Below are 25,612 nucleotides of genomic sequence, written 5' to 3'. Positions count from 1 at the left end.
CCAAAAGAGCCTGCCGTTTTAAAGGGCATGTTATGCTATGCTTTAGTATTTGAGGGTTGCACAAGAGTGCAGGAATACATGTTCAGAACAGCAATAAATAAATACGATAAATTGAAATAAATCAATTATTCTTGCTGGTGCTGGCCCTCTAGCACCACAGGCACCATTAGCTCTATGATGGCTGAGCAGAAGGTGGGTTTCCTGAAAGGTGTCTCGGTACTGAAAGTGAAAATTAACATTCTTTGTCTCCCAGCTTCAAAAACTAACAGTAGCACAGTATCCACACTGGATAGCTCCCTCCACAAGTGGAAGACAAATATTTCTGCATCAGGCAGATCAGATGTGTATCATTATGCTCCAAAACTGAGCAACAAATAGGAAAAAAGAAACAAACTAAAAGGCTGTTTCAGCAAGTCACCAGCCTACATATACAGTGCAGGGGGACAAAAAGTCACCTCAGGCAAGGTAGGAGAAAAAGGGGAGGCAGAGTTCTGCAATATCTGCATCTAGCCAGCTCTGCAGCATCTTTAGTTTTTCAGTCATGAGAAACTCTGAATGCCACAGAAATTTTCCCATATAATTTTAGTTGTTCTCATCAGTTAAATAAGCCTCTGTGGCATTTATAAGCATTCATTTTTACTAAACTAATGAACTATTAAGAGCGATGGCTCATGCTAAGAAGGCTGCCAGCAATTTAGTTTTTTAATATAGTGTCATTTTCAAAGATGCCACACACAAATCATGTTCTTTTAGTCCTCTTCCTTTTACTTTTTTCAAAAGACTTTAACACAAAAAGCTGTAATTTATCAAGGGGGTATTTAATCCCAAAAGGCATAACTTCTAATTCCATCACTGCTGCATTGTAGCTTCAGTTCTCACGGAAAGCAGGCTTTACACCTCAAAATCCTCTGCTACTAAGCACATTCAGAGGTTTATAGCCCTGAGTGTAAGGGATTTGCTTGACTGCAATCATTAATGCTAAACCAACATGTATCCAGCATAAATGGAAAACCAAACCCATGGAACATCTTAACACCTCAAGAAAAGATTCTGGTCCAAGGTGGCCCAGTAACAGGCCCAATGTGCTCAATCCAAACACTTTTTCACAGCTGTACAACACCCTACTTGCCCAGTTCTTTTCTCATTCCTTCCTTAATTATTCTGTTTCCCTGCCTGAACAAAAAGCCCCTTAAATCCTGCAGGGATGCACTTTTGTCTTTACAACAATGAAATAAAGCAATTTAGAACAACGAGGATGCTTGAATGTGTTTTGCAGATACACTCTGTTTATGAGGGCAGAAAATGATGGGTGTGAGTTTGAGCGATACATGTATCAATCACAGTGCTTAAAAATGTCAGTACAAGAAAACATTCTCCTGTAACTTCTTCTCCATAACTAAAAGCAACCACTATTAAAATAAAAATAAATGCACACCATTTTTTGTAATATACTCCTGGTGCTTTATTACCCACAAGATTCACAAGTACTACATACTTTTCCACTAACATATATCCTGTTCTGTATTAATATTATTCTATATACAGATTAAGACAGTGGGATAACACAGTTATAGGTTTAACCTTATTTTCCAGATGTGTATGTGGTCACATATGCATAATCAGCCTTCAATTCTATTCCATCAATTTGAAAGAACACTCAAAAATGCTTTTCATGTAAGCACTATGCACACATAAGCTTTTCTAAAAACCTTGCTGCCATCTCAGCCCACTGATCATTCATGACTTTAAAGACTTTCATGTTAATTATGCAAAATGCAATAGTCAAACTTTATAATTGCTCTATCAGTCACTGGAAACACTGCTATATCTCAATATGGTGTTCACTCTTGTCTAGAGGCCCAAGTACATACTCCAGTGTCACCCCACCTCTCTTCAAGCTACAATACTAGAAACAGCCTTCCTCAAGGGAGCTTCTTGACATAAAGGGAAACAGGAAAGCCCCTGACCACAAAAGCAAATGAAATATGACATGCTAATAGGTAAGACAGAGTCAATGACTCCCACAGTACTACAGGATCAACACTTTTTACAGCCCTTTTATCATGCGCTGTTCATCACTACTTCAGGTACAAATATCCACTAAAATGTTGCTTTGAAAAGATCAAAGATTAATCAGCTTTTTTCTGATTAATCTGTGGTGCTGCTTGGAAAAGGGGAACAGGTGAAATATGCAGCTTCCATTGGCAGCCCTTGAATGATCAAGGAATTTCAACCAACTTTTCCCAGCCACCTCCTCGTCATGCCTTGCTTTCAGCCACATTCCCACAGCACAGCTGCAGCCACAGACAACTTCCAGCCTAATGCTCAGATTTGTCCTCAGGGCTAGAATTATTTTGTATGTTATGAATAGGAGCATCATGTTTGCTTACAGAGCTACTATGAGCTACACCATATCCTGATACAGTCATCTGTAAATATTAAGTCATCTACTAATATCAGACTAAATATCTCCACAAAAACCAACACCTGGGAACTAATATAAATACTGGCTGTTCTCATAAAGTGTGTGCTGCTTACATTATTGAAACCCAGTGAGTAAGGAAATCCAGTAATAAAGAAAACTTTATTTAAGCATCTAGCAACACCTAAGATGAAAAAATGACAAAAGCAAATCTATGACTCCATATCTCAGACAAAATTTTAAATCAAGCACCTCTCAAAAGATACTTGAGATATTTATGCTACAAGGAAAGATTGATAAAAATATTTGTAAAGGTTTGCGTAATTTGCTATCTTGTGCCTTTGAAGACAGATGGTGAAGCAAGCAAAATATCTGATAACTTAGTTGCATCTGAGATGATTAATACTTTTTTATTTACAGAAATAGCCCTTTAAGTAACTTATGACTTTACTTTTTTTTTTACTTTTTTTTGGAGTATATTACATTTCTTTATCTGCTCTTAGATCACTTACCTTTTTTTATTATTTTGTGGTGTTCACAGATGTTCAGTATCTTACAACCCACTAAGAGAGATGAAACCTGCACTAAACTGCAATTTAAACAACCTTTTGTAAAGACAAAGAAAGCATTTATACTTAAAAAAGACTGCATTAAGGTAGGATGACGACTTGTAGCAACAGGCTAAAGCAAACACAGCACCGTTTCATATCCTTTTCCAACAGATGAAGTTTAACCCGGAGCTGTAATGACAGCAAATCTGATGACCATTTGGCCTTCACTGTGAGGGTAAACATGCGCTTGCAAATCAATTTGCAATGGATATGTATGCATGTAAAAGACCTCTGAACTCCACATAGCTTAGTGAACAAAGCCAAATTTGTATGTGGAAACAGAGGAAGACAGAGTCCATCTGACTGCAGACCAACACTGCGGTACAGAACTTAGCACTTCATGGCGACACGCTTGCAGACAAGCTCGGAGTGACTATGCAAACACAGTCCCTCAGTACTTTTACAGTGCACAGTATTGGCAGCCACTTCAGAGCTGTCAGTCCTTCAGTTTTCACTTCAGTTAGCACAGATATACACACAAATGATAAAATATTAACCAATGTACCTAGATTTTTTCTTAAAGAGGGAGTATATCAAAAACTCCATTTGAGTCAGAATAATTACTTCACATCTTACTCTGTTTCTGGTACTTCAAATGCAGTGTGTTTTCAATGCAGAAACCCACAAAGAATACACTGTCATGTTTGTTTTGGGTTGCAAAAGTTTTGTTGTAACAAGTCCCAGTATTCTTAAAGTACTCTTCGGCATCTTCAGTACAGATCTGGGTGGTGGATCTTCCTGATCCCTGAGGGGATTAGCGTATTAAGGCAAGAATCCCACCTTGTGAATAGTGACTGCAGAGAAATGGTCCCCTGAACAAGCTGAAAACACAGACTGCTCTGAATTAACCTTGAAAGATTTTATATCATTAAAGAGGACAAGTGTCCTTTGAAATTCATTCTCACCAATGATCACGAAGTTCTGCAAAAAGACTTTGATATTTGATGTACAGCACAGCAGAAAATCAGTCTTCATGTTTCCCCAGGCCCAGCTGACTTGCCTGTAACCAAAGGCTGGGTCACAATGAAAAAAACAGATTATAGTTCAAATACAGAAGAACCACTTCTCATTGAAAGCCTCATTGAACCAAAGTGTTTGTGAGCAAAGTCATTCCTTAATATAAGAGCTTTTGTAGATCTTGAGATTCAATAGCTGATAAAATATGAGGAACAAAATATTTAGACTATCAGAATACTGTCTTGGCTGTCCATTGTCTTGCGTTATTTTCCTGTGAATTCATAATCTTTAAGACATCTGTTAACTCAAGCTGGCAAAGAAAGGAATCTCAAGGAGGAGGCAAGCAAATGAATCATTTATCATCTGCCTTCTCTCCTCCTGACTGATTCTCTGCTGATTTCAAATGATACAGGAACAGCTTCTTATAAAAAGCATCACTGTTATCTTCCAATTTTGAATACATGCTAGTTTTTTTTCTTCTGCTCGTGCCACCTGCCCTTATTTCCAGGTCTGTATTTACCTCTTAGTAACCCTGCACATATTCAGATCACTCATCACTTTAATCTTTGGTCTGCATATATGTATCCTCTGTTTTAAATTACTACTGTGCTATGAAAGTGAGAAATAAAGGACTGATAGCATGATCACCCAAGTAAATTTTTCAAGACAAGCAACTGAAAATTAAATCGTTTCAGCGCTGTCCAGCATGGAGCTATGTGGTGTCGGAAGAAATACACATAAACCTCTAAAAGGTTCTGTGTCTGAAGTTGCCAGTTGAAGGATGCAATGCATTCCTGGGACGAGCCCAGGACAGTTACCTGAGCCATCCGTGCTTGAGATGCTCCTCTAACAGGAGAGCACTGGCAAGAGAGGCAGACATACTCTAGCAGTGCTCAACACTGCAATGTAACAACACGTCTTGAACCTTCGACTCTTCTGCCATTGGCTAATGGACTCTATGGGCAACATATACTCACAGTAACTTTTTCACCTGTGCTGTCACCCCATTCACAACACATTCCCCTCAGGCTTTCCTGATATCCTCTTATCCTGTCCTTTTTTCTCCAGGCACAATCACATTTTTAGTAAATATAAAGTAGTAAATTTACATTTCAATAAACTAGCCTGGGACACAGTGTGGCTTCAATCTGCAATAACTTACAACTTGCACCCTGAGCATTCAAGAATATAAGTTCCTGGCTGTACAGTATCTTGCTATTTGGTCAGCAGCCGGAAGGTAGGAAAGTAGTGATCTTGGTGGACTAGGACTGAAGCAGGATCTCTAGGTAATGGAATATAGCTAACATCTTTCTTAATTTCTGTTTGTTCGTTTGTTTGTTTTGTTTAGTTTTCTTACTGTGTGGGTGATCAAACACTGGCACAGGTTGCCCAGAAAGGTTGTGGAGTCTCTATCCTTGGAGATACTCAAAGCCCAACTGAACATGATCCTGGGCAACTGGCTCTAGCTGTCCCTGCTTGAGCAGAGGGCTAACCCAGACCATTTCCAGAGGTGCCTTCCAACCTCAGCTATGCTGTCACCCTATTTTAAGGCTATTCTTTAAACTCCTTATGCTCCATGATTCTGTATTATTTCTCTGTCATTAATCTTCCTTGTCTACAGCTTGATTCCTAAAATCCAACCAAGCTTCCCAAGCTTCTCCAAAGCATTCTCCTCCCTCTGAGTCAGTCTGTGACAGGTAAAGATGCCAAGAGCAGAGTATATTACTGCAACCTGGTGTGAGCTGTCCACAAAGCCGCAGAAACCCAATTTCATATATTTGATGCCTTTCCTTGTTTACAAACCACATGTTAGTAAAACCCATCCTTCAGCTTGCCAGGCTGAGCCAAACTCCCTTAGGATCTTATCTGCAGCAAATGCCACTTGGGATCAGAAAGCAAATACTGTAGACTGTGAGGATTGGCATTTCACTAGCAAGCTGCAGACAGCCTTTCTTTAGCACTTTTCATTCGTCTCTTTCTTCTTAACTGGTAAGAGTTCCATTAAGGTAGCTGAAATACAAGGGGGAATGAACCTTCATCATTGTAATAAAAATACTACAGAACTAATGTTTATTTTTATCCTCAAAGTGAAATCAGGAATACAAACTGCCTCATTTTTGCTCCTCATTTTATTTTGACAAAGATGACATAAGGTGAGTGAAAAGAGGAATTGTTTAGTTTGCCTAGAAATATGTGAAACTTCTATGAATACCTCCATGTTACTAAGTAATTTCAGCTTTGTACAAAGAACCTGGCATCCAAAGGCATCTAATAATTCTTTCATGAGCAGCAGAATTAATGAAGCTTGGAGAACAACGGATTTGCACCCAGTGCCTTCTAATCACCTCAACCTGCTCCCACCACCTCTTGCCCCAGCTTCCGCTTGTATCCTACACCTGCACAGCTGGGAAAGTGACAGCAGATGCTGGGACTGCTTCAGAGCAGCACAGGTACTGACTGGCTGGCCAGCACTCCCTGTGGCTTGGCCATTGCCTGTTGCCTCTCAAAATTGAGCTCAAAATTGAGCTTTTCATTCAGTTAGAAGCACTAATTTGTGTCACATTCCTCTATTCAGCTTTTGATTTAAAAGAACTATTATGTTTCTATAAACGTATTAAAGACCTCTACTCTTGTCAGCTCTAGCTGGTGTCATGCAGAGGATTCAAAAAAATCAAGGGGAATAGGGCAAATAAACAAATGCTCTCAAAAAAGATTTGTTCCACTAGGAAATTAGGATAAAATGCCTAGTAGCAAAGGCCTCCAGAACGTCACAGGACAACACTGTCTTTGCTGTTATGATTTCAAAGACTCTTCTCCAATATGCACACCATTATTTGTGTATTCAGAAAATGACATAAGAGCCTTCATATTGTGAAATGAGATTTATAATAGGTTTCCTACAGGATCTTAACAATTAAGTTTTCATGAAGATATATGGCATTTATGAAGAATCTCTTCATGAAAAATTTGTCTTTTCCTCTTCAAGGACTTAGTTAAATTTTTATTTCAAAAGCAGTTCTATCCCACACTACATTTTGGATTTGAAAAACTAGACAAGAAGAATAAGGAAGAAAATAAAGTCCTCAAAGTTTTCTATGTTGTGTACCAATCCTCTGTCTGCTTATTGAAAACAATACCCCTTCAGTGTAGCAGTAGTTTCTCTGTGTTAGCTCCAGTCTTTACACTGAAAAGCTGAAACTCTAATACAATTTTTAATACCATAATGAAACAGCTACTAAAGATCTGTCTCCTTTACACTGCAGACTGCCAGGAAGTGGTCCAGTTCCACAATAAATACTTTTTGGTCCCAAAGATGCTGCAGCTTGCATTATGTTTCTGAACATTAACTTCAAATAACCACTTGAACAGTGTGCCACTCTTGCATCAAGCAATGACTTTCACAACACAAATGGTGGGGAAGCCCCAAAACACAGCAAAGGCATAGTTCAAACAAACTCATGTGCTGGATTTTAATCACTCTGCCCACTTCCAGAAATGGTCATTTCACACTTGTTTACCCAGTTTTTTGGCACAGGACTTCCTACAACCTGACTGCAGAACATGTGCTGGTTGGGTTTGCAGTCTTTATAATAAAAGCTTGTCTGTCTTTTAATTCCCATAATTCTCAAAATAGCAAGTAATGAACAAACTAAACATTCTGTCTCCTATTCAAGGGATCTATTGCCAAACTCCTTTCTAATGATGCTTACTTACTTTGTATTTTCAGCTTTTTGCTAGTTTTCATGGATTTTAAATTAGACACTGAAAGATTTCTGTACAGAAGCAACCCAGTCTTAATACACTGTACCAAATACCAACTCCTAAGTTGTACAGAACTTCATGTCAAAAACTTCTGCTGCTTTGTTTGCTGCAAGTCCCAGATCCAGTAGCTAACCCAGATTTCCCCATTCCATGATACATCTGGGCATGTCATACTTGCATGACTCTTCACCTCAATATCCTTTGGCTCTGCCTCTAGGGCCACAACCATTTCCACTTCTGACAACACACTGTGAGTAGGGATGACTTCATGTCAGTTCTGATCTGTGCAAGGATGAAACTTGCTGCCAAATGAACGAATTCCTGGAACCTGGCTGCACAGCTCTCCTAATTCTATCCAAGGATGCAACTGCATGCAAGATCCCCTACCAAAACTTGTCTTTTCTCCCCCCCAGCAGCATTACACAAACTACTTCGATCCCCAGGTCAAAGCACTTGGCCACCACCCAAAACTTTCACGAGAACTCTGCCTAAGATTCCTTAACACCATGTTAACCAAAGTGCTAGTGCTCTCTATGTTGAACCAAGCAATTTCTTGCAGTTTACTGTCCCTTTCATTTTTTGTTCTGTTTTCCTTAGACAGGAGTCTGGAAAAGAAAGGCAGGCAGGCAGGCTGGTTTCATACCTTACCATCTTAGTAGCCTTTTAAATGGCATCTGTACACCCTTCATTACTTTCTCCTTCTGAATCATACAGTCTGCTACAAAACTATTGTCAGCTCTTATGCTGATGCATTTGTTCAATAATATTATTTTCATTTGTGAAAGTGCTCAAAATGCTCTTTGTGCATTTGAAAGCACATTATCAGTTTTACTATTTTTCTGCCATTATTGATTTCCAGCTTTTTAGTGTTTTTTTCATACATCACACAGGAAAATACCAATTTGCATAGAAATACAAATGTACGTGCAGGACTACTCAAGCTGACAGGGCTACAGAGTACGCATTAAGAGAAATTCCTTCACTTTAAAATAATTACAGAAGAACAAAACCACAACTGTCTACGTTTCAAGTTTGTAATGTCTCAACAACATTTTTAGTTTTGCTGGCATAAACACTATCTTTTCCTAAAAATAACTGTTAAGTTCCTCTTGTCTTTTCCATTACTCTTGCTACATGAATGAGAAGTTACTTCCTCAAAGTTAAAAGCTGTGAATAAATAGGCCTGTGCCTCAAGTCAGCTGTGTCAGTAATGAAATCCATCTCCAAAACAGTTCTGTGGTTACATGATGTAGAATTGGCAGGAGAGAAGGGGTCTGCACAAGAATTCTGTATGCAATTGCAATGCTGTTTTTTCTGGACAATGACCAATGCTTATACCTTCCCAACACAAGAGAAAAGTGAAGAGCAACATTCGCAATGGAAACTAACAAGAGAGCAATTTTCCTTAGCAGTTGATTTAATTGAATGGCTATGAACCAGCTTTAAAAACGTTTGACAAACCATCACTCTCTCATAGAACTTTTGGAACTATTTTCATCTGCAACCAAACAAAAGGCAGTGCTGCTGATCCCTCTGCTCCTGCAGGTCCTGCAACACTCTTTGCCATCCTGTCAGATAAGTGCTCGTGAAACAGTGTGAGGAGGTAGGCAAGGAACAGACCTGCTATTAAAAACAAGCTTTTTTCTTGCTAGTTTAATGCTAACCTTGATCATCCTCATCATCTGGCCCATCATGCAGCCAAACATTTGTACCAGAACATAGGAAGAAGGAAAGAAGGAAACATGGCTCTTTTTTTTGGTGGCAATGTTGGAAGCTTAACATCTTCATGAAACTAGAGCCTGAGGCTAATATTTCAATGTTTGTTAGTTTTGTTTTCCACTACTCTATTTGCTCCATAACTGTCAGGCATGTGACTGAATCTTTTGGTTTTCCTAAGGTCACTGGGCCTTTTTTATTTAAATAATTTCCTGAAGACTTCCTGACGTCTTATGAATTCCCAGAAGTAACTGTGACCCTTGTAACTTAGGATAACACTATGCTGAGTCAGTAGTCTAACAGAGAATTCCTAGGTCTGAAAAACACCAAGTCTCATGATTGCAGTTGCAAAATGAAGCAATAATGGATGACATTGCATCTTGCAGCTTTTGCAGACTCTATAGATGAGGGACATCTGGAATCTAGCAGGAGTCTAACAGAAGCCAGCACAAGGTACACCTGGTACTAAACATATAGCAATGAAACATGCTACTATATGACAAGACAACCAGCTTGGAAATACAAAGTAAATGACTGAAATCCTTAAGGAGGACTTAACAATGCCATCAGGCTTGGACATATCGTTAATAAAAATATTATCATAATATAATGAAAAAAGATAAAAACAAAATGTGTTTTAAATGACAGTATTACAGTATCAGATGAATATAGTTTACTTAAAGTCAAAATAGTGTGGTATTAATCTGTGAATTGCCATAGTAGCATATTTTCAGTGCTAGGCTGAACACTGTATGGGTAGAAAGCTGGTAAAATCTGGTCCCTAGAGAAAACAGTATCAGATTCTGGAGCAGCCATGCATTTCTGGGGGAAAAGCAGATATATCCTGGGCTGTCACAGTGGTGCCAGTGCTCTCTGGAAGTCTGTGGAGTAGAGTGGTAGATTTACAAATACGCAGCCACAGAAGATGCTGCAGTAACAGCTGAAGTCATGAAGGCCTTCACCAGAGCAATGCAGCCCAGGCAGAGGACCATGCCAGTGGCACTACACCCCTGCTGACTTCAACACTCATTCCCAGCTAATTTGGGCATCTGCAGGGAGCTGCTTCTCACCACAAGGAACTCTGCCCAGCCTCCACTTCTGTTTCTAAATAAAGTCGGCACCGAAGTTAGGAAATAACGGCTCTTGCTGTGTGACAGATAATAATAATCCTTCATATTGCAATCCTGTGCTTGGGGCCAAGAATCAGCCATCAGCCACTTGTCAGCACTTCCACATTTCACTCCCTTGTCAAGCACAGCCACCCTACCAATGAGCTTGGAAACTAACCATCATCAGCAACATGCTTTGAATTTTTATAGAGGATGATTTTACAAATTAACAGTAAGAAAGGAACAGGCGCAAACATATATTTATAATTGAAAAGGGAATGCAAAAAGATATAGAATAGGAACTAATGCAAACTACTGGTGCATCTTAACTGTGAAATAACATTAGAAAACAGTGAGATAATCATAAGAAATAGGGTAAACAGCACATCACACCACTAAAAACAGCACAATGTCCCATGCTGTGTGCACCTTGGTAATGGTTGGGTAGACTGTAAAGGAGGAAATTCTGAAATAAGATAAAACATGTATGAAGTACTCAATGAATAAAATTTGGGAAACTTCATGCCACTGGAAACAAGAAATACACCTTTGCAGGCAAAGTATCTTGGTATTCAAGTTACTGCATAATACAGGAATCCAAAAGCTGAAAGCCTAAATGGCTAATAATGCCATTTTATTCACGATAATCCAGGTCATGCATTGTCAACACCGTCTGGTATCTCCATGTGTTTTTCAAATCTAGTTATAGCAAAGCAAGTTTCCCTAACTTCAGGGGCTTTTAACCCAATGAACGGAAGTATTTCACATAGTGTGTGAAAAATAATTAAAATGAATGCAGTGACAAGTTTATTCCAGGCATGTCACTTTATCAGAAGACTGTTTTAAAGCCTGTATCAGTTCCTGAAAGTAAAATGTTTCATAGAATCTATCATACACCATAAAAGAGCCCAAAAAATGTGCCTTATGGGTATTGCTTTCATACAGTTTATTGCCACGTGCAGCCAAGAGCAAAGCTTCGCTTAGACCACTCTAGAGAGTGCATGTATGCACATGGGACAGGGAGCAGGGCAAAAGAACAGGCAAAAAATACCTCTGAAGCTGCATTCAGAGTTAAAGCCCCTCCCCACACACACTGCTATCCAAAGCCCCACAAGAAGCTGGCTCATGGAAGTCCCTAGGACAGCATACTTCTGAGCAGAACTCTGCTCAGGTCTCCTAAACCACCCAAACAGTGATGCTCCTTCCTACCAGCAGCCACAAGTCATTTTTGCTATGTATATTCCACCCACTTTCTGCAGAAGTTTGTTCCAACTTGGGTTTATAAACACCATTCCATCAGAAAAGGAAGGTCTTGAATAATGATTGTAGTTTCCTTCTGGTCCAAGTAGACAGAAATGAAAAGGTTTCCTACAATGAAGTGACTCAATAGCAGCAGAATAAGTCACTTGTTGCCAATGCAGAGAGTGCAAGTATGGAGCTTTTTTTAAAAAAGTACGAAGGCATATGTTTACATTCAAATTTCCCCTACATCCAAAAATATTTTTTACAGAGGAGGGCTTAATGGGTTAAAGAAGAAATTCTCACATCAATCATTTATCCAAATTATTTAGGCCTTCAATTCACGTTGCATGACACTGCAGCTTGAAGGAGGCCCAAGGGAGCTGCTTCTCACCTACAACCCCAGAAATTATTCAAAGGATTTTATGGTTGTCACAGGAGACAGAGTCCTTCAACTACCTCAGGATGCTGATTAGTGCTGTAACTTTTATACCACAGCTTACTCTTATCTACAGGCCATGGGGGAAGGATGTAAAGAGCTGCAGAGCCCCAGTTCCAGCCCACAGGAAAGGCTAACACCAGTTACCCATCTCCTTAAAAGCAACGCAGCACCATTCTAGCTACCCCCAAACAAGCAAAGGTAAAGAAGTTCTGAGCTAAGGATCATTGTCAGTGTGATTGCACACTTAGAGGGGCATATTTAACTTAGCAGTTACAAATTCATCAAGATTAACTGAAGTAACAGGAAGACAAGTGTTACTGACCCAGTTTAAAGTACGCCTGCAAAGTTTCAGAGCTCATGGAAAATATATTAACTTGCACAGTCACAGTATATTCTCTGGACCCCAAATTTTCAGTCCAGATAGAGTTGTGTTCTATATTCCACAACAGTATCCCTGCATTACTCCTCTGCTTTCATTGTCTCTACCACAGAATAAGAAGTCCAACTCTCTCCTATCACAGCTGTCAGATGTGTCTTGGCTCTGGGAAATATAAAGAGATCCCAAAGTCTTGCTCCAAGGCTCAGCATCAGGTGAGCCACCCTGTTTGTCTCCTGCCATTCCTTAATCACAGGCGAGAAGGGACAGGGAAGAAAGGTTGGTCTGCTAAGTTTCAAATCAAGTTAGCCATGTTTTTCTCAAAAATCCCACACCAGCTGGATGAAAGGCTAAAGGAGACAGACACAGGCAGCTCAGTCTAGAGGCAAAAGGTCAGGGACAGACCTCACAGGCAGGAAGGCCTTGCTGGGTACCAACTGACTTCTCCAACAGCAGTGAGAAGGAGGGAACTGCTGGCAGCAGGGAGACATTTCTCTGCAGAAACTTGTGGAAAAATCAACAGTCTCTTTTGTGATGGGGAAATGTAGTTTTGAGACAAGAGGAAGTTTCACTGCTGCTGTTACTTTACCAGCATATTTTATTGGGTTTTGCATGCATTAAAGGAGATTTCAATATAAATTTGAATAGAAAAACATTTTGCACCTGAGTTTGACAACACATTTGCTCTTGACTAGTACCTTGTGGATAGTTATGACATTGTGACATTGTGATAAAAGCAAGCTTGCAAATGCTTGTACAACTGGTAAATTATATACCTGGCTCAATTTTATACTTCAGGCAAATAAAATGTATTGCAAAACTTTTAGAAATGAAAAAAATCCTTTAACGGATTAAACAAAAATTTTTCAGTGCTCATGAAAGAGAAGCTGCCACTCTCTAAACTGTTCCTCAAATGCAACATTTTGGGGTATGTGCACAAACATAAATTACTTGCAAAAATAGTTTCTTCTCTTTATTCTTTCAACTGTCCCTGTAGCCCTATTCCACCACTTCGCTTGTTCCCTCTCACTCACTTCTTTAAAAATTCACTTGTCTCTGCTGTTTCATTGATACAAATATAATTCTGGTGTAGCATAAAAAAACCCAACCAACAAACTAACTGATGCCCACATCTGTCTCCATAACTACCTCCCCCTGTTTCATCTGTAAGCTGCTGAGAATGCTCAGCAGTGACTGCTCTCCTAAATCTCTTTAGATTCCATTTGGAAGGGTCACCCTCTGCCTCTTCTCTGCCCTGTCCAGCATCCAGCAGGATAAAATTAAATTCTAAACCAAACATTGTCCTAATTTTCTCCATACTGACTTTCCAATTTCCAAATGCAGATCCAGATCTAAATGTTTTATTAAAATGAGTGTCTTCTTGTCTGCAAGAAACCTGAAAATAGCCTCCTAGCAATTGCCCAAATAGTGCATGTTCTCTTGCATTATACTTTTATTTTAGTTATCTGTTATCTTGTTTCATACATAATATATACACACACAGGTGTATATATAACTAGCTCCTTGATGCAGTGGCTGTATTTGTGTTCAGTGTTTCATCGCATGGTCCATAAATGGGATTCCTAGAGCTAAATATATGACACACAAGACAGCCACTGAGGCAAACAGATGTCCAGAGGATAGAATTAACCTGGAATTACACTTCAAACCCAGAGTGATTTCTACTTCTTGCTTCTACAGGCTGTTCCTGCACAGACCCTCATGACACTAGCGTACCACACTAGTGGTTGGATCCAGCTATGCAAAATTGCAGAAGCTAAGTCAGGGCTTAGCATTCATGCATTTTGAAGACTACAAGAAAGGAGTAATTGAAAAGAAAGGGTAAGCAATTAGGATAAAAAGAAGATGCACAGCAAATGACAAGAAAAGAAGCAATCTTCTGGAACAAGCTACTGGAATCTGGATAGATTATGAAACCTTAACTGAATATCAGGAGAGCAAGTGACTATAACACAGGAAAAAAGATTAAGATTTTATGTATCTCAAGTCACTAATTAAATAGAACTCATAAACAAGATCCGCTTGTAAAGAATGAGTGAGCATCCATTCCACTCTTGCCAAGAAGACAGCACTGAGATCTTTCTTCTGGACAAAAAAAAAGTCGTGTCAACAACACAACCACATGTCCAGCACAGATTGGTGTCTTTTCCTGCCTCTCTGAACTGAAAGCACTGCCTTCCAGGGCAGTGTCACTTACCTAAATAATGGGATCATTTTCACCCTTATTTTAAAAAAACAGTACTTTTAAAGGAAATGTGTCTTATCTGAGACACTACATATGCATATGCAGATATGGTATTTAGACTCAAAGAATAAATATTTTGCACATTCAAGTTTCCTGTGCCATTAATTTTTTATGTCTCGTTTTGGGTTGGTGTCATATGTTGCATGCATATTTTAACCTTAATAGGCTGAGCAGTATGTTCCTGTGCATATTTGTGCAAACTGTATCCTGATTATACACCAATTAGCTGATCTTAAAAATTAAAAGGATATTTTTTTCCTGCTAGCAATAATTTTTCTGAAGTTGGCAGTATTTGCAAGGGAACACCAAAGCCTGTCTGTGGAGAGGGCCTGAATGTATAAACAGCAGAAGGACAATCCAACCAAAAGAGAGATCAATGTCTTCAAACTTACTGTGTTTGAAAGGAAAACCAAAGGTGAGCATACTGAGGGTCAGACACCTCATCAAGCACGATGAAGGCAGTCGCTTGCACTGCTAGGTAATAAAATACTTTATGAAAGAGATTTTGAATTTTGCCTTTCTGTTGAAAAATATGACCAGAACCAGAGCTTACATAGATTATTTAACATAAGACTCAGAGTCAACACACTCATATGCTGAGAAGCCAACAGCTTGTCTTTCTAATTAATGAAGTGCCTTTTTGTATGCAAATAATTGAAAAAACTATTGAACAAAATGATGCATTTTTCTTGCAAAATACTTTCCCTATTTCTCTAATTTACAAAAATTTACTTAAATCTCAGTTTTGCATACAACAGACTTGTTATCTATTCCTAAATTAAACCTATTATATCATCAAACCTATTTTCACAAAACCTCCCTTTTAACATAGCATGCAAATGCTCTCTATTATTTAAATGTAGGCTGGAAGGTAAAATAAATAATTCTCAAGAGAACTGGAAAAAACTTTCCTTGCTTTCAGTATTTGGCTTTGATTAAGAACATGTAACAAATGATGAACTGTTCCAGATTTGCTGGCTCAATGCAGCCTGCAATTACAGTTTATAGAAAACAAATATATCTGACAAGGCAGTATATCTTTGCCTCAAATATGTTTACTCATATAACAATTGTTGTTAGTTTACTTACAAAATACAGTCTATCAGTTCCAGTTTTGCAACTTGACCTAAGCAAGCGGGCTCTTGTTCCCAGCCACACAAAATAGCACAATGAATAAGATACTTAAAAATAGGATACTCAAAAATGACAACAAAACTAGTGTAAAATAAGCTATGGCCATTTAACTGTTAAAGCTCATTGCAGGCAAGTTTCCATTATGTCCCTTTATACCTGAATGAAGATCGTACTGAATTTATGACAGATCTAAAATAGTTGCACAACCTCGGATCTGTTTTTAGATTTTGAAAGTTAACACAGAAGAGATGGAACTTCACCATGTTGGAAAAGCATTTAAGGAAAAAAATATATATCTTTCAGTGTTTTTCTGTTCCAAGACCTGGTTGTAATTTTCTTACGTTACTAAATAATTGCAACAATAGCAATAATTTTTTCAAACAATCTGAAAATGTTCTCTCAGGGAAGAAAAGGCTTTCCCATCCTGTTATTACCAAAGCACAACAATGCCAATTCTAAGTAGAAAAAAAGCCATTTTTAATTCTTTTTTTTTTTAACTCAGCTTTATAAAAGTTTTAGAACAATAGTTCAATATGCCAACAAAAAAATCTTAAGCAGTGAAAACATATACTCAAAGACCCAGTCGTGGTGAGGAAAGGATTTTCTTGGCTTATGAACTGTAGGAGGAAGCAAAAGAATGATCCCTCCCAGGTTCTGGCAAAGGATATGCAAGCCAAGCAACATCTGACATTCCTACAGCTTCAGACAGGTGCCTCAGTGTCACAGCCTTTTTCCCCAGACAGGGCTGATACTGCAGCACCTGAAGCACCCATCAAACCAGCCTAGAGCTGCTACAGCCCTGGGAATAGCCAGGGAAAGCACAAGGTCATCATGCTTCCCCAACCCCATCCCTACACTCGAGCTAGTGGTCCTTTCCTGAGCCTTTCAGAGGTGAAGCATGAACCCACTGCAGTGCTATGTTAAAATGCTGCTTGGTTTCTTGGATGTTAATTGCCATCACTACCATGCTGGAACTGATCTCAACATCTTAGTGAGGTAGGTATTATCCAGGTTTTGCCAATAGGCAGCATAAGGCAGAGACACCTGAAATACATGAAAGTTACTCATAAATCTGGGTATGTCACTGCAATAAATCAGAAAAAGTAAAGCCCTGCCTATGTGAAAAATCAATACATACTAAAATACCTGACCCTAGGAAGGTAAGTGTGGTAATTTGGCCAACAGTTTAAGTGATTCAGCAAAAGTTCCATAACAAGTCTGTGGCAGATCTAGAAAAGAATCCCCTTATTTCTTAAGTGTAGCCCTGACCTCTAGATCATACTTACAACCCTATAAAGAGGTTTATACATCCAGGCCAGGTGTAACAGAATTTCCTAAATTATGTTCACCACAGCAGTCGTCACTGTTTGTTTCCATTAGGTCACTAATATCTGTGGTCAACAAGAAACATTAAAGGATGACACATGTTCTGGTTTTACTGCCCACAGTGAAAAGCAGACAAAATCAAATCCTTCCAGCTCCTCTTGGCCTTTGTAACAAAAACCTCAGTGATTCACAAATGGTGATGTACAACCAGATGCAATCTTCACTGTGTCAGGGAAGTAATAACCCAGGTAGGCTACTGCTGGTGTGGTTACACCAACTTTAATTTGTTCCTACGTCACATGTGTAATCCAAAGTGGTAACACCCATTACTGGTGTGGTTTAACCCCAGCCAGCAAATAAATATTATGCAGCCACTTATTTCAATTTACACTGACCTTATTAAAGCCCCTAATTTCAATAGAGTACTTAGAAATAATTAGCATAAAAAAACAAGATACAAAGTTGGATCCTTAATGTCTTTTTAGTTCAGAAATTCGTTATTTTCCTCTTGGCTACTTAGATGTTTCTTACAAATAACTTAGCTATTTTCCTTGAATACCAGGGTTGGACACTTGTCAATATTTCTCAAGGAAAAACTCTCTACAAGCCAAAAGCCCAAGAGGCCAAGATTCTTCTCAAAATGTAAATGCTTGCTAAAGTGCTGACACTTAAATTAGGCCAACCAAGTTAAGTAGTAAAACTACACAATATAACACCACAGCAGTAGAACAGCCCTTATCATCATCTTGGTAATAAAAACAATGCAGCAGCACAGAATGCTTCACTCCCATATTACTGGATCTGCTCTGAAGTTCTGAGCAGCAGGATTACATTGCCCAAGCAAACAAATAATACTGCCTGCCATTTTCACTGTTGAACAGTGGCTAAAGACCTTTAGATGCATCCCTGTCCCCCTCACTTCCTAACAACAAGGAGAAAAAAAGAAAACAAACCAACCAATGAACCAAACACAAACATCCTGCACCCTCTTTCAGGTCTTTCAGGTCACATTCTGTGATCAGTAAACAGATTTAATTACGGTTTAGTAAAAATCCCAGGACAAGAGCACTTGAAGAAAATAACACCCATGGCATTTAGAGCTCCCTCTTCAGTAATATATGGCAACACTTTCCACAAGATTTGCCACATTGATCTTAGAAAACTCTTTCTGAACACAACAGTAACTACTTGCTCAGCTGTCCACACTTAAACAAGGCTACTTTGGCACCATGCTCAAACTGATCCCAGGAAAAATGAGGGGACACTTGCTTGGCCTTGCTGTGCTCCATGCATCCTTAGCTGTGCTGCCAGACCATGGCATCCTGCACCTGCTTTTTCTGCAGCAGTGGAGAAGCAGCCAACATGAACAGTGCACCAACCCTGACACGATGTCCAGGTGGCCATGAGAAGTGCAATCCTCACCAAAGAAGCCCAAAGAAATAATATTCTAATATGAAATCTGCTACTTCCAAACCTAACCCCTACCTCAACTCATAGATCTTCATGTCAGACTTTGCTTTTCTCCTTTCAGTAAATATGAGGTTTTGTATTCTTCAGCTAGAGACAGAAAAATCTTTCTCTCCTGAATCCTTTAAAGCTCCTAGCCAGAGGGAAGAAAGAGGAGGAGAAACTGCTCTAAGAATCATATTTGGAGTGCTATCCCCTTGTGACTGAACTGAATCCTTGCATCTGCCACAGCTATTAGCCTTCTCCAAATAGCAGCTGAAGCAATATGGAACAAACTTAGTCCCTAGATAATTTCCCAACTACTCATATGGTTCTGTATAGCAGCCATGAAAAATAATAATTCTTAGTAATTTAATTCTGCTGTTGCTTGAAAAACCTATGACCCAAAGCAGAAATGTCGGATGTGTCTCCAGATTCAAGACAACATTGCAAGCCCAAAAGACAAAGCTTTCTGAGATTTTTTTCCAGTCCTTTCTTTCAGAGGACATCAATCCTTGCAAAAGAGGTAGAGATTAGTCTCCTTCACCTTTTAAGGAAGTCATACATCTTGCAAAAATTATTAATTCTTCTGCACTTGCAGTTGTAAACCTTGAGTATAAGGCCTCTACTGAAACTGTAGCTCTAATAAAATGTTAGCTGATAATACATAAGAGGAAATGTCCATAACAGTCCTAACAGTATAGAAGACACGTCAAAATGGAAATTACATTACAGCAATGATTAATGACAGCAGATTATTCTGTATAAGACAGCAAGCAAGAAACTCTCCAGTGAATTCTCCAGAAAAAATTACAGCTCATGTCTTGCAAAAAGCCAATTGTCGTCCAACAAACAAACAGGAGCATAAACATAACCTAAAGAAAAATCCAGCTTCTATATTGCCATTTTTTTGTTTTGTTCTGATACTTCTGATAGCAGGACTGGGAGCTAGGGAATGAGACAGAAGATTTGGAGGCTTTCATTTTAGCAACCCAAAACCCTATATAGGAATCTGCATTAGGAGTCAAGCCAGACATGAAGAGCACACGTTCCAGTCTCAAACAGAAGACAGCGAAAGACACTTCCCAAGAAACTAATGCATTAAGTTGTATGTTTTCCACTTTTTTCCCCTTTTTTTAGAGCTCTCTGTCCCAGATAAAGCATGAATATGTGAATGTAGACTGACATCCCTGTGCAAAAACCTCCATATACGCAAGCTGCCAGTTCCTCACTTTAATAAGCTTCAGCAATCTCCTCATACAGCTTTCCTTAATTAAATGTATGGAGGAGGGATTTCCTTAAAAAGAAAGGGATGTCTGTGCAAGTTAATGTGGAAATATTAGACATAATACGTGCATCCATATATGCCAGTTAAAGGGGACAAAGATTTTTTACTATTATTATTCCTGCTATGCCTTTTCAGTTAAATAGACTCTAGCTTTGTTTCTAGAAACAAGAAAGATTTACATTTTGTTCTTTGGAAGGCCTGAATTTAATCTGCATTTAATGTCCATGTACTATACCTTTTTTGTTGGTTCTAATAATTGTCTCAGACAACAGTAAAGGGCTTCCATTGGAAACTTCATTTATAGGCTTCTCTGCTGGTTTGTTGGCAGTATTTTCTTTCTTCATGTCCTTCTTTATTTCCTGCAGAAGACAGGTAGAGAGGGAAAAGAAAAAAAAAAAACAGTTAAAAAAAAGGTATTACAGAATATTCTCAAGCTCCCAAGATTTCTTAAAACTTCTATGTGCACACCTCTGCCTGCTCTAATGTTACCTCAAAGACTCTTATAAAGTTGAAATGCCACAAAAAGAAAGCAGTTGTCAGTAACCTTTTCCAAGGGACACTATTGTTTTTCTTTTTAAAATAATTCCTTATGTATGTGTGGAAATTGTAGGACAGCTTTAAAAATCTCTTAGTAAAGATCACCAAAGCTGAAAGGTGTGAGAGGGGAAAAAACCAGACGTCTCAGTTTATCAAGCAATGAGCTGTACTTTTGATGCACAGGGCAAAATCAGTACAGTGCTCCTGGTATAAAGGCAGCTAAGTCTGCTTCCCCTCCAATGACAAGCCCACAGAAACAACCACTATAGCAGGAAGAAAAATATTAACTAGGAAAATATGACAAATGTTACCATAATTGGCAGAAGCATATAGAGAGCCTGCTGTCAGAGCTGTTGCTAACACTGACAACATTTTGCTGCTCACTACCTTTTAAGGTGATCGACTTCTTTGGCAGCACATGGAGAAAATATATATGGTGGGGTTTCATGAAAGTAAACCACAGAAAACAGCTTCCCAAGACTTCACCGTTACTACTAGAAATGCACAATACCTCTCTACCAGCTTCTTAGGCATAAAAGCCTGTGTTGTTGTCTATACCAAGTTTGACAAAGCATCCAAAAGATAAATATCATAACCTTTCATATCCCTTACCTTGAAACACCACTGAAGCAGACAAATAGCATTACCTCCACTTTCTAGACAGGTAGCTGACACACTACAGAGGCTGAATGATTTGCTTATAACCATGTCCCAAAAAATAAGTTAAAAAAAAAAAGTCTTGGCTCCAAGCTCTGTCCTAGAGCCACAGAGCCACTCAGGCTGAGAGAGAACTCAGAAGGTCTCTTCTCCAATTCAGTTCAAAGCAGGGTCACCTCTGGGGTCAGATCAGGCTGTTCAAGGCTGTTTGACAAGTTGGGTCTTGAAAACCTCCAAGGACAGAGGCTGCAGAAGCCCACTTCTTTTCAAGTCTCATCTGCTCTGTCCTGTTCTGCCCATCACTGTGATGGGCCTGTCTCTGTCTCTTGGATAACAATCTTTTATGTATCAGAAGGTCCTCCTAAAACCCTGTTTTCAGGGTGAAAAAGGCCACACCTCCCTCAGCACATCCTTAGGAAGCATGTGCTCCAGCTTCCACAGGCACAGAACTTGCTTCAGCTCATCAATATCTTGTCTTCATGCAAAATTCTCATCCCATCCACTAAATGGGAAGCTGTATTCTAGATGTGGACTAGTGAGTGCCAGGTAAAGGAGGATTATCACCTCCCTCAATCTGCAGGCTATTAATGCAGCCCAGGATGCTGTTCACTGTGTTGATGCCAGGGTACAAGACTGGTACATGTTTATGTTGCTGCCCACCAGGACCCACAGGCTCTTCTCAGCAGAGTTGCTCCCAAACCTATCAGGTCCCACTCTGCAGATCTGCCAGCAGTCCTCCTTCCCAGGGCTAGAACTAGTATTTGTCCTTGCTGGATTCCATGATGTTCCTATCTGGAGCCCTCTGAACAGCAGCCCTGCCTTCAAGCATGTCAGTTGCTCCCCCAGTTTTATGTCATCTGCAGATTTTATGAGATCTACATTAAACAGGCATCAGGGACAGGTGATGGCTTTGGATGAACTCTTCCCCTCATAAAAACCTCTACCCCTCCTCATCTCTTTCAACTCTCTTACATTCACTGCCCCCTTCTATATCCCAATGCAGGATCAACCTCCACCATCCCACAGCACCGTACCATACATAGGAAATACTATAGATCCTTTTTAGATTTTCAGCATATCAGACATGAGCACTAAACCATAGAAAGCACATTTCTATTTGAAGTTTCTGAAGTTGTCATCTGTGGACAGCATCGAGCAAAGCAAGAATTTCCAAGTTATTCTCTGTAAGATGCACCTTAAACCTGACTTGTTTTTTTCACTTTTTATTTCACCAGACCAATTGTTATTTCAAAGCTGACCTATTAGCTATACAACACTAATACAGTCTTCTGTATCTACCCAAAGCATTTTCTGTGTATCAGTGCATTAGCAGAGATAAAACTTTTATAAATGACTGCCTATGGAGGGTACAATAAATCTTTTATCTACTGCCATCACACAGGTAAAATAGTATCTAAAAGACAACTCCTCACAGTAATCACATTAACTGAAATAACAAGTGTGAACATGTGTCTGAAAGGTGTGTGATATCTGTGTGATAGATGCTGCTGTTGTTAGAATAAATATTGTGCATAGCTCTGGTAGAAAAGTGAACAAAGTGAGAATTTAAGAACACCATGCATTTAGAAGAATATATCACTTTCTAAAAGATTAGACTTAACACATACATTATTCCACAAGTTTCTTTTTCACATCCTTAAAAAATAAAATGTATAATAAATTACTTCACCCAAAGCTTTACATTTATTTTGCAGCTAGGTGACAAACTCACTGTGTTTTAAAAAATTATCTACCGTTTAAACAGAATTTGTGAGTCAAACAGCATTCTCATGTGAACAAGACCACAAGACAACATCCTACGGAAGACCCCATCTTGCCAGAACTTGCTTCCTGTGTCATTACTGCGTTATTTTTCTTTCTTTATGTCAGAATGTAATTAAATCCTCAACTCACAAATTCTGAAACAGCAGTACCATATTTTTAATTGTAAAAATCCTTTTGCAACTTCAAAACTGACAGAGAAAATTGTCTGCTATAAGAGAAAACAGTGCTGTACCCTTTAGTCTCTGGATGAATGTCACTGGTGCCTTTGCTGCTGCTGACAGCTTTTTGAGAAAGCCTTGTTTGGCTCCTGAAAAAAGCAAAGGAATACAAGACAACTCCCAAACACTGGCATTTGTTTGTAGGGTGGGGAGTCTTGCACTTCTTTCTCATCCACTATTCGTGGAAAGAAGAAAGACACATGGGCCGAGGGTCCACTAAACCAAAATTCATATAGAACGTTCAACACCTTGCAGTCACCAAAATTGTCTAAGGACTTCCTTTTTTGTGCCTTTCTAATACTTGTTTGAGCTAATTTTCATTACTGCTACTTTCAATGGTCATGAGAAGGGCCATAATCTTTCATAGCTACTGCCCAGAGTAACATGACATGGTCAATCCCAGCAGCTTGAAAAATTGAAAGGTCCAGGAGGGAATTGAAAGGAAAAGTGGAGAGTTGTCTAAATAATGAAACAGAAATCAAGCACAGGTCAATAAAACCCTACTAAGCCAAAATCTTACCAGAAACATATTCATACTTAGCAATATCCTATGGGAAGCCCATATCTAAGTGGCTTAGCACACATTCTGCAATGAGTTATGCTGGCTTTAAGACCTTTGCATATCTTTTCAATTCATGGTCTTAGTCTACACCATAAGACTAAAAACTTACAAACAAAACCAAACAAATGCCCCAGCCTTCAGCAGCCTCACCACTGTAGCCTGCAGCAAACACTGGTGCCAATATTACAGCCTCTCTCCTCTCTCTAATATGTTGCTTCTGCCTCATTGCTGTCTTCTGTAGTGCTCACGCTTGAGGAATTTAGGATTTTAGAACTTTTCTTCAGTTGTGGCCCAAACAGAGCCAGGCACCCTAATCTTTAGGCCAAAGAAAGAGACCGTAGTCCTATTAAATTCAGAAATATTGACATAGCCCTTTATATCTACCCCCACTCTTATCTGCTGTAAAAAGTAAATTATTACTCTAAAACGCTATAATGCCTTACTCAAAATTGCATTTCTTCTTGAAAAATGAAGTGAAAACAAACACAAACAACTCTGGCCAAACAGATATACCAAGTCAGCTCACTTTATTTTACTGCAAAAAGTACACTGAACATGCCTACCCTATATATTTGGTAAATGAACTACAATGGCCCTAAAACCTTGGTGCTGCATCAGTAGCGGTTATAGAAATCTCTCTGTGTAACCCAATCCTTCCAGATCTGCAAGGAGTCGAAGCCTAACACACGAGGAAAGAGTAGGCAAATGAGCTTGCAAACCCATGCGTATCAAAGGTGGCTTGTGGGAACTTCCCTGGTGTATGACAAAATCTATTTTTAGTTCTGATTTCAAGTTGAAGTTTGCAGATATTATTTCTTTTAAAGAAGGAATTCCATGTACACAAATAAGAAGAAAGCAAAAAAGTTAGAAGTCCTCAGTCTGCCGTAAGTAGTTCAAGAACAGCTGAATTTAAATGCTAAAGGAGGATGAACAGAAACTAATAGTCCAGTTTCAAGTTCAAGGACTGCTGTGTCTTGAAAAAGAAGCTTGTGTAATAAAAGAGAGGAGAAACTAGACAGGTAAGATTTTTGACTACATTATATTGCTCTAATATAGTGGGAAAAGAGCAACCTGCTGTCTGCTCAGCAAGGACTTCAGTGCACCTCCTGACCAGGACTTTTGCACTGGTTTCTGGTTTTATTTTGACTACAGCAGATATATTCCCACCCTAATCAGATACAACCACCATTCACTGTGGGCCAATCTGCCCTTGAGTAGAGCAGGGTGGGTGGACTGGTACTGCAGGACGTCTGAGCCTTGCTGAGTCTCCTCTAAGGGACACAGTGTGAGAACCTTCACCAGGAATCCCTGTGGTGAAACTATCTGGAACAGGCTTGACGACCTCAAGAGCCCTTCCCAGAACCAAATTCACAAGACAGTTGTCAGTGGAAACCCCACACAGAGTCTCAGGAGAAGGAGCTCAAAGGGATCCTGAGTGCAGCGCTTGGCTCTTTATCTCTCCATTCCTGTGAGAGGTTTCTGCAGAATGAGCAGCTGTCTCACTCACACAACCCACTTGCAAAGTGGTAGGCTCTCACAGTGCTAACAGTTTCAAAAATATCTCTAAACCTAATCTTTGGGACTATTTAGTTCTTGATTTTGGAGCACTGCCTGGTATAAATTTCGTGGATCTAAATGATGCACTTCTTTCCTAGCTCACATAGAGATAACTGCAGGTTAATAGCAGATCATTTTCAAGAGGCTATGCCTCAGGAACCCAACCCTTAAGTAAGTAATCTTGCATTTGAACCACTAAACC

The 25,612-nt window shown here is 39.2% G+C and overlaps 1 protein-coding gene across 8 annotated transcripts in view; it reads right to left on the bottom strand.

Annotated features, from left to right (window-relative positions):
• SH3KBP1 (SH3 domain containing kinase binding protein 1) overlaps window positions 1-25,612 on the bottom strand; it is a 214,606-nt gene that overhangs the window by 116,573 nt on the left and 72,421 nt on the right. For 7 of the 8 annotated variants that reach the window (XM_042036732.1, XM_042036710.1, XM_042036720.1 and 4 more), the window contains one exon: window positions 20,330-20,453. In XM_042036732.1, coding sequence (XP_041892666.1) covers window positions 20,330-20,453 — 124 coding nt within the window. Of the gene's footprint in view, window positions 1-20,329; window positions 20,454-20,592; window positions 20,601-25,612 lie in introns of those variants that run through there. The other variant, XM_042036765.1, reaches the window with a different exon arrangement.

The sequence above is a fragment of the Corvus kubaryi genome, unplaced genomic scaffold, assembly GCF_017639235.1.
Source record: "Corvus kubaryi isolate FWS band 111438036 unplaced genomic scaffold, C.kubaryi_AGA036_p1.0 133, whole genome shotgun sequence".
Lineage (NCBI taxonomy): Eukaryota > Metazoa > Chordata > Aves > Passeriformes > Corvidae > Corvus > Corvus kubaryi.
The sequence above is the reverse complement of the archived record's forward strand: the minus strand, read 5'-3'. Positions and strand labels throughout refer to the sequence as shown.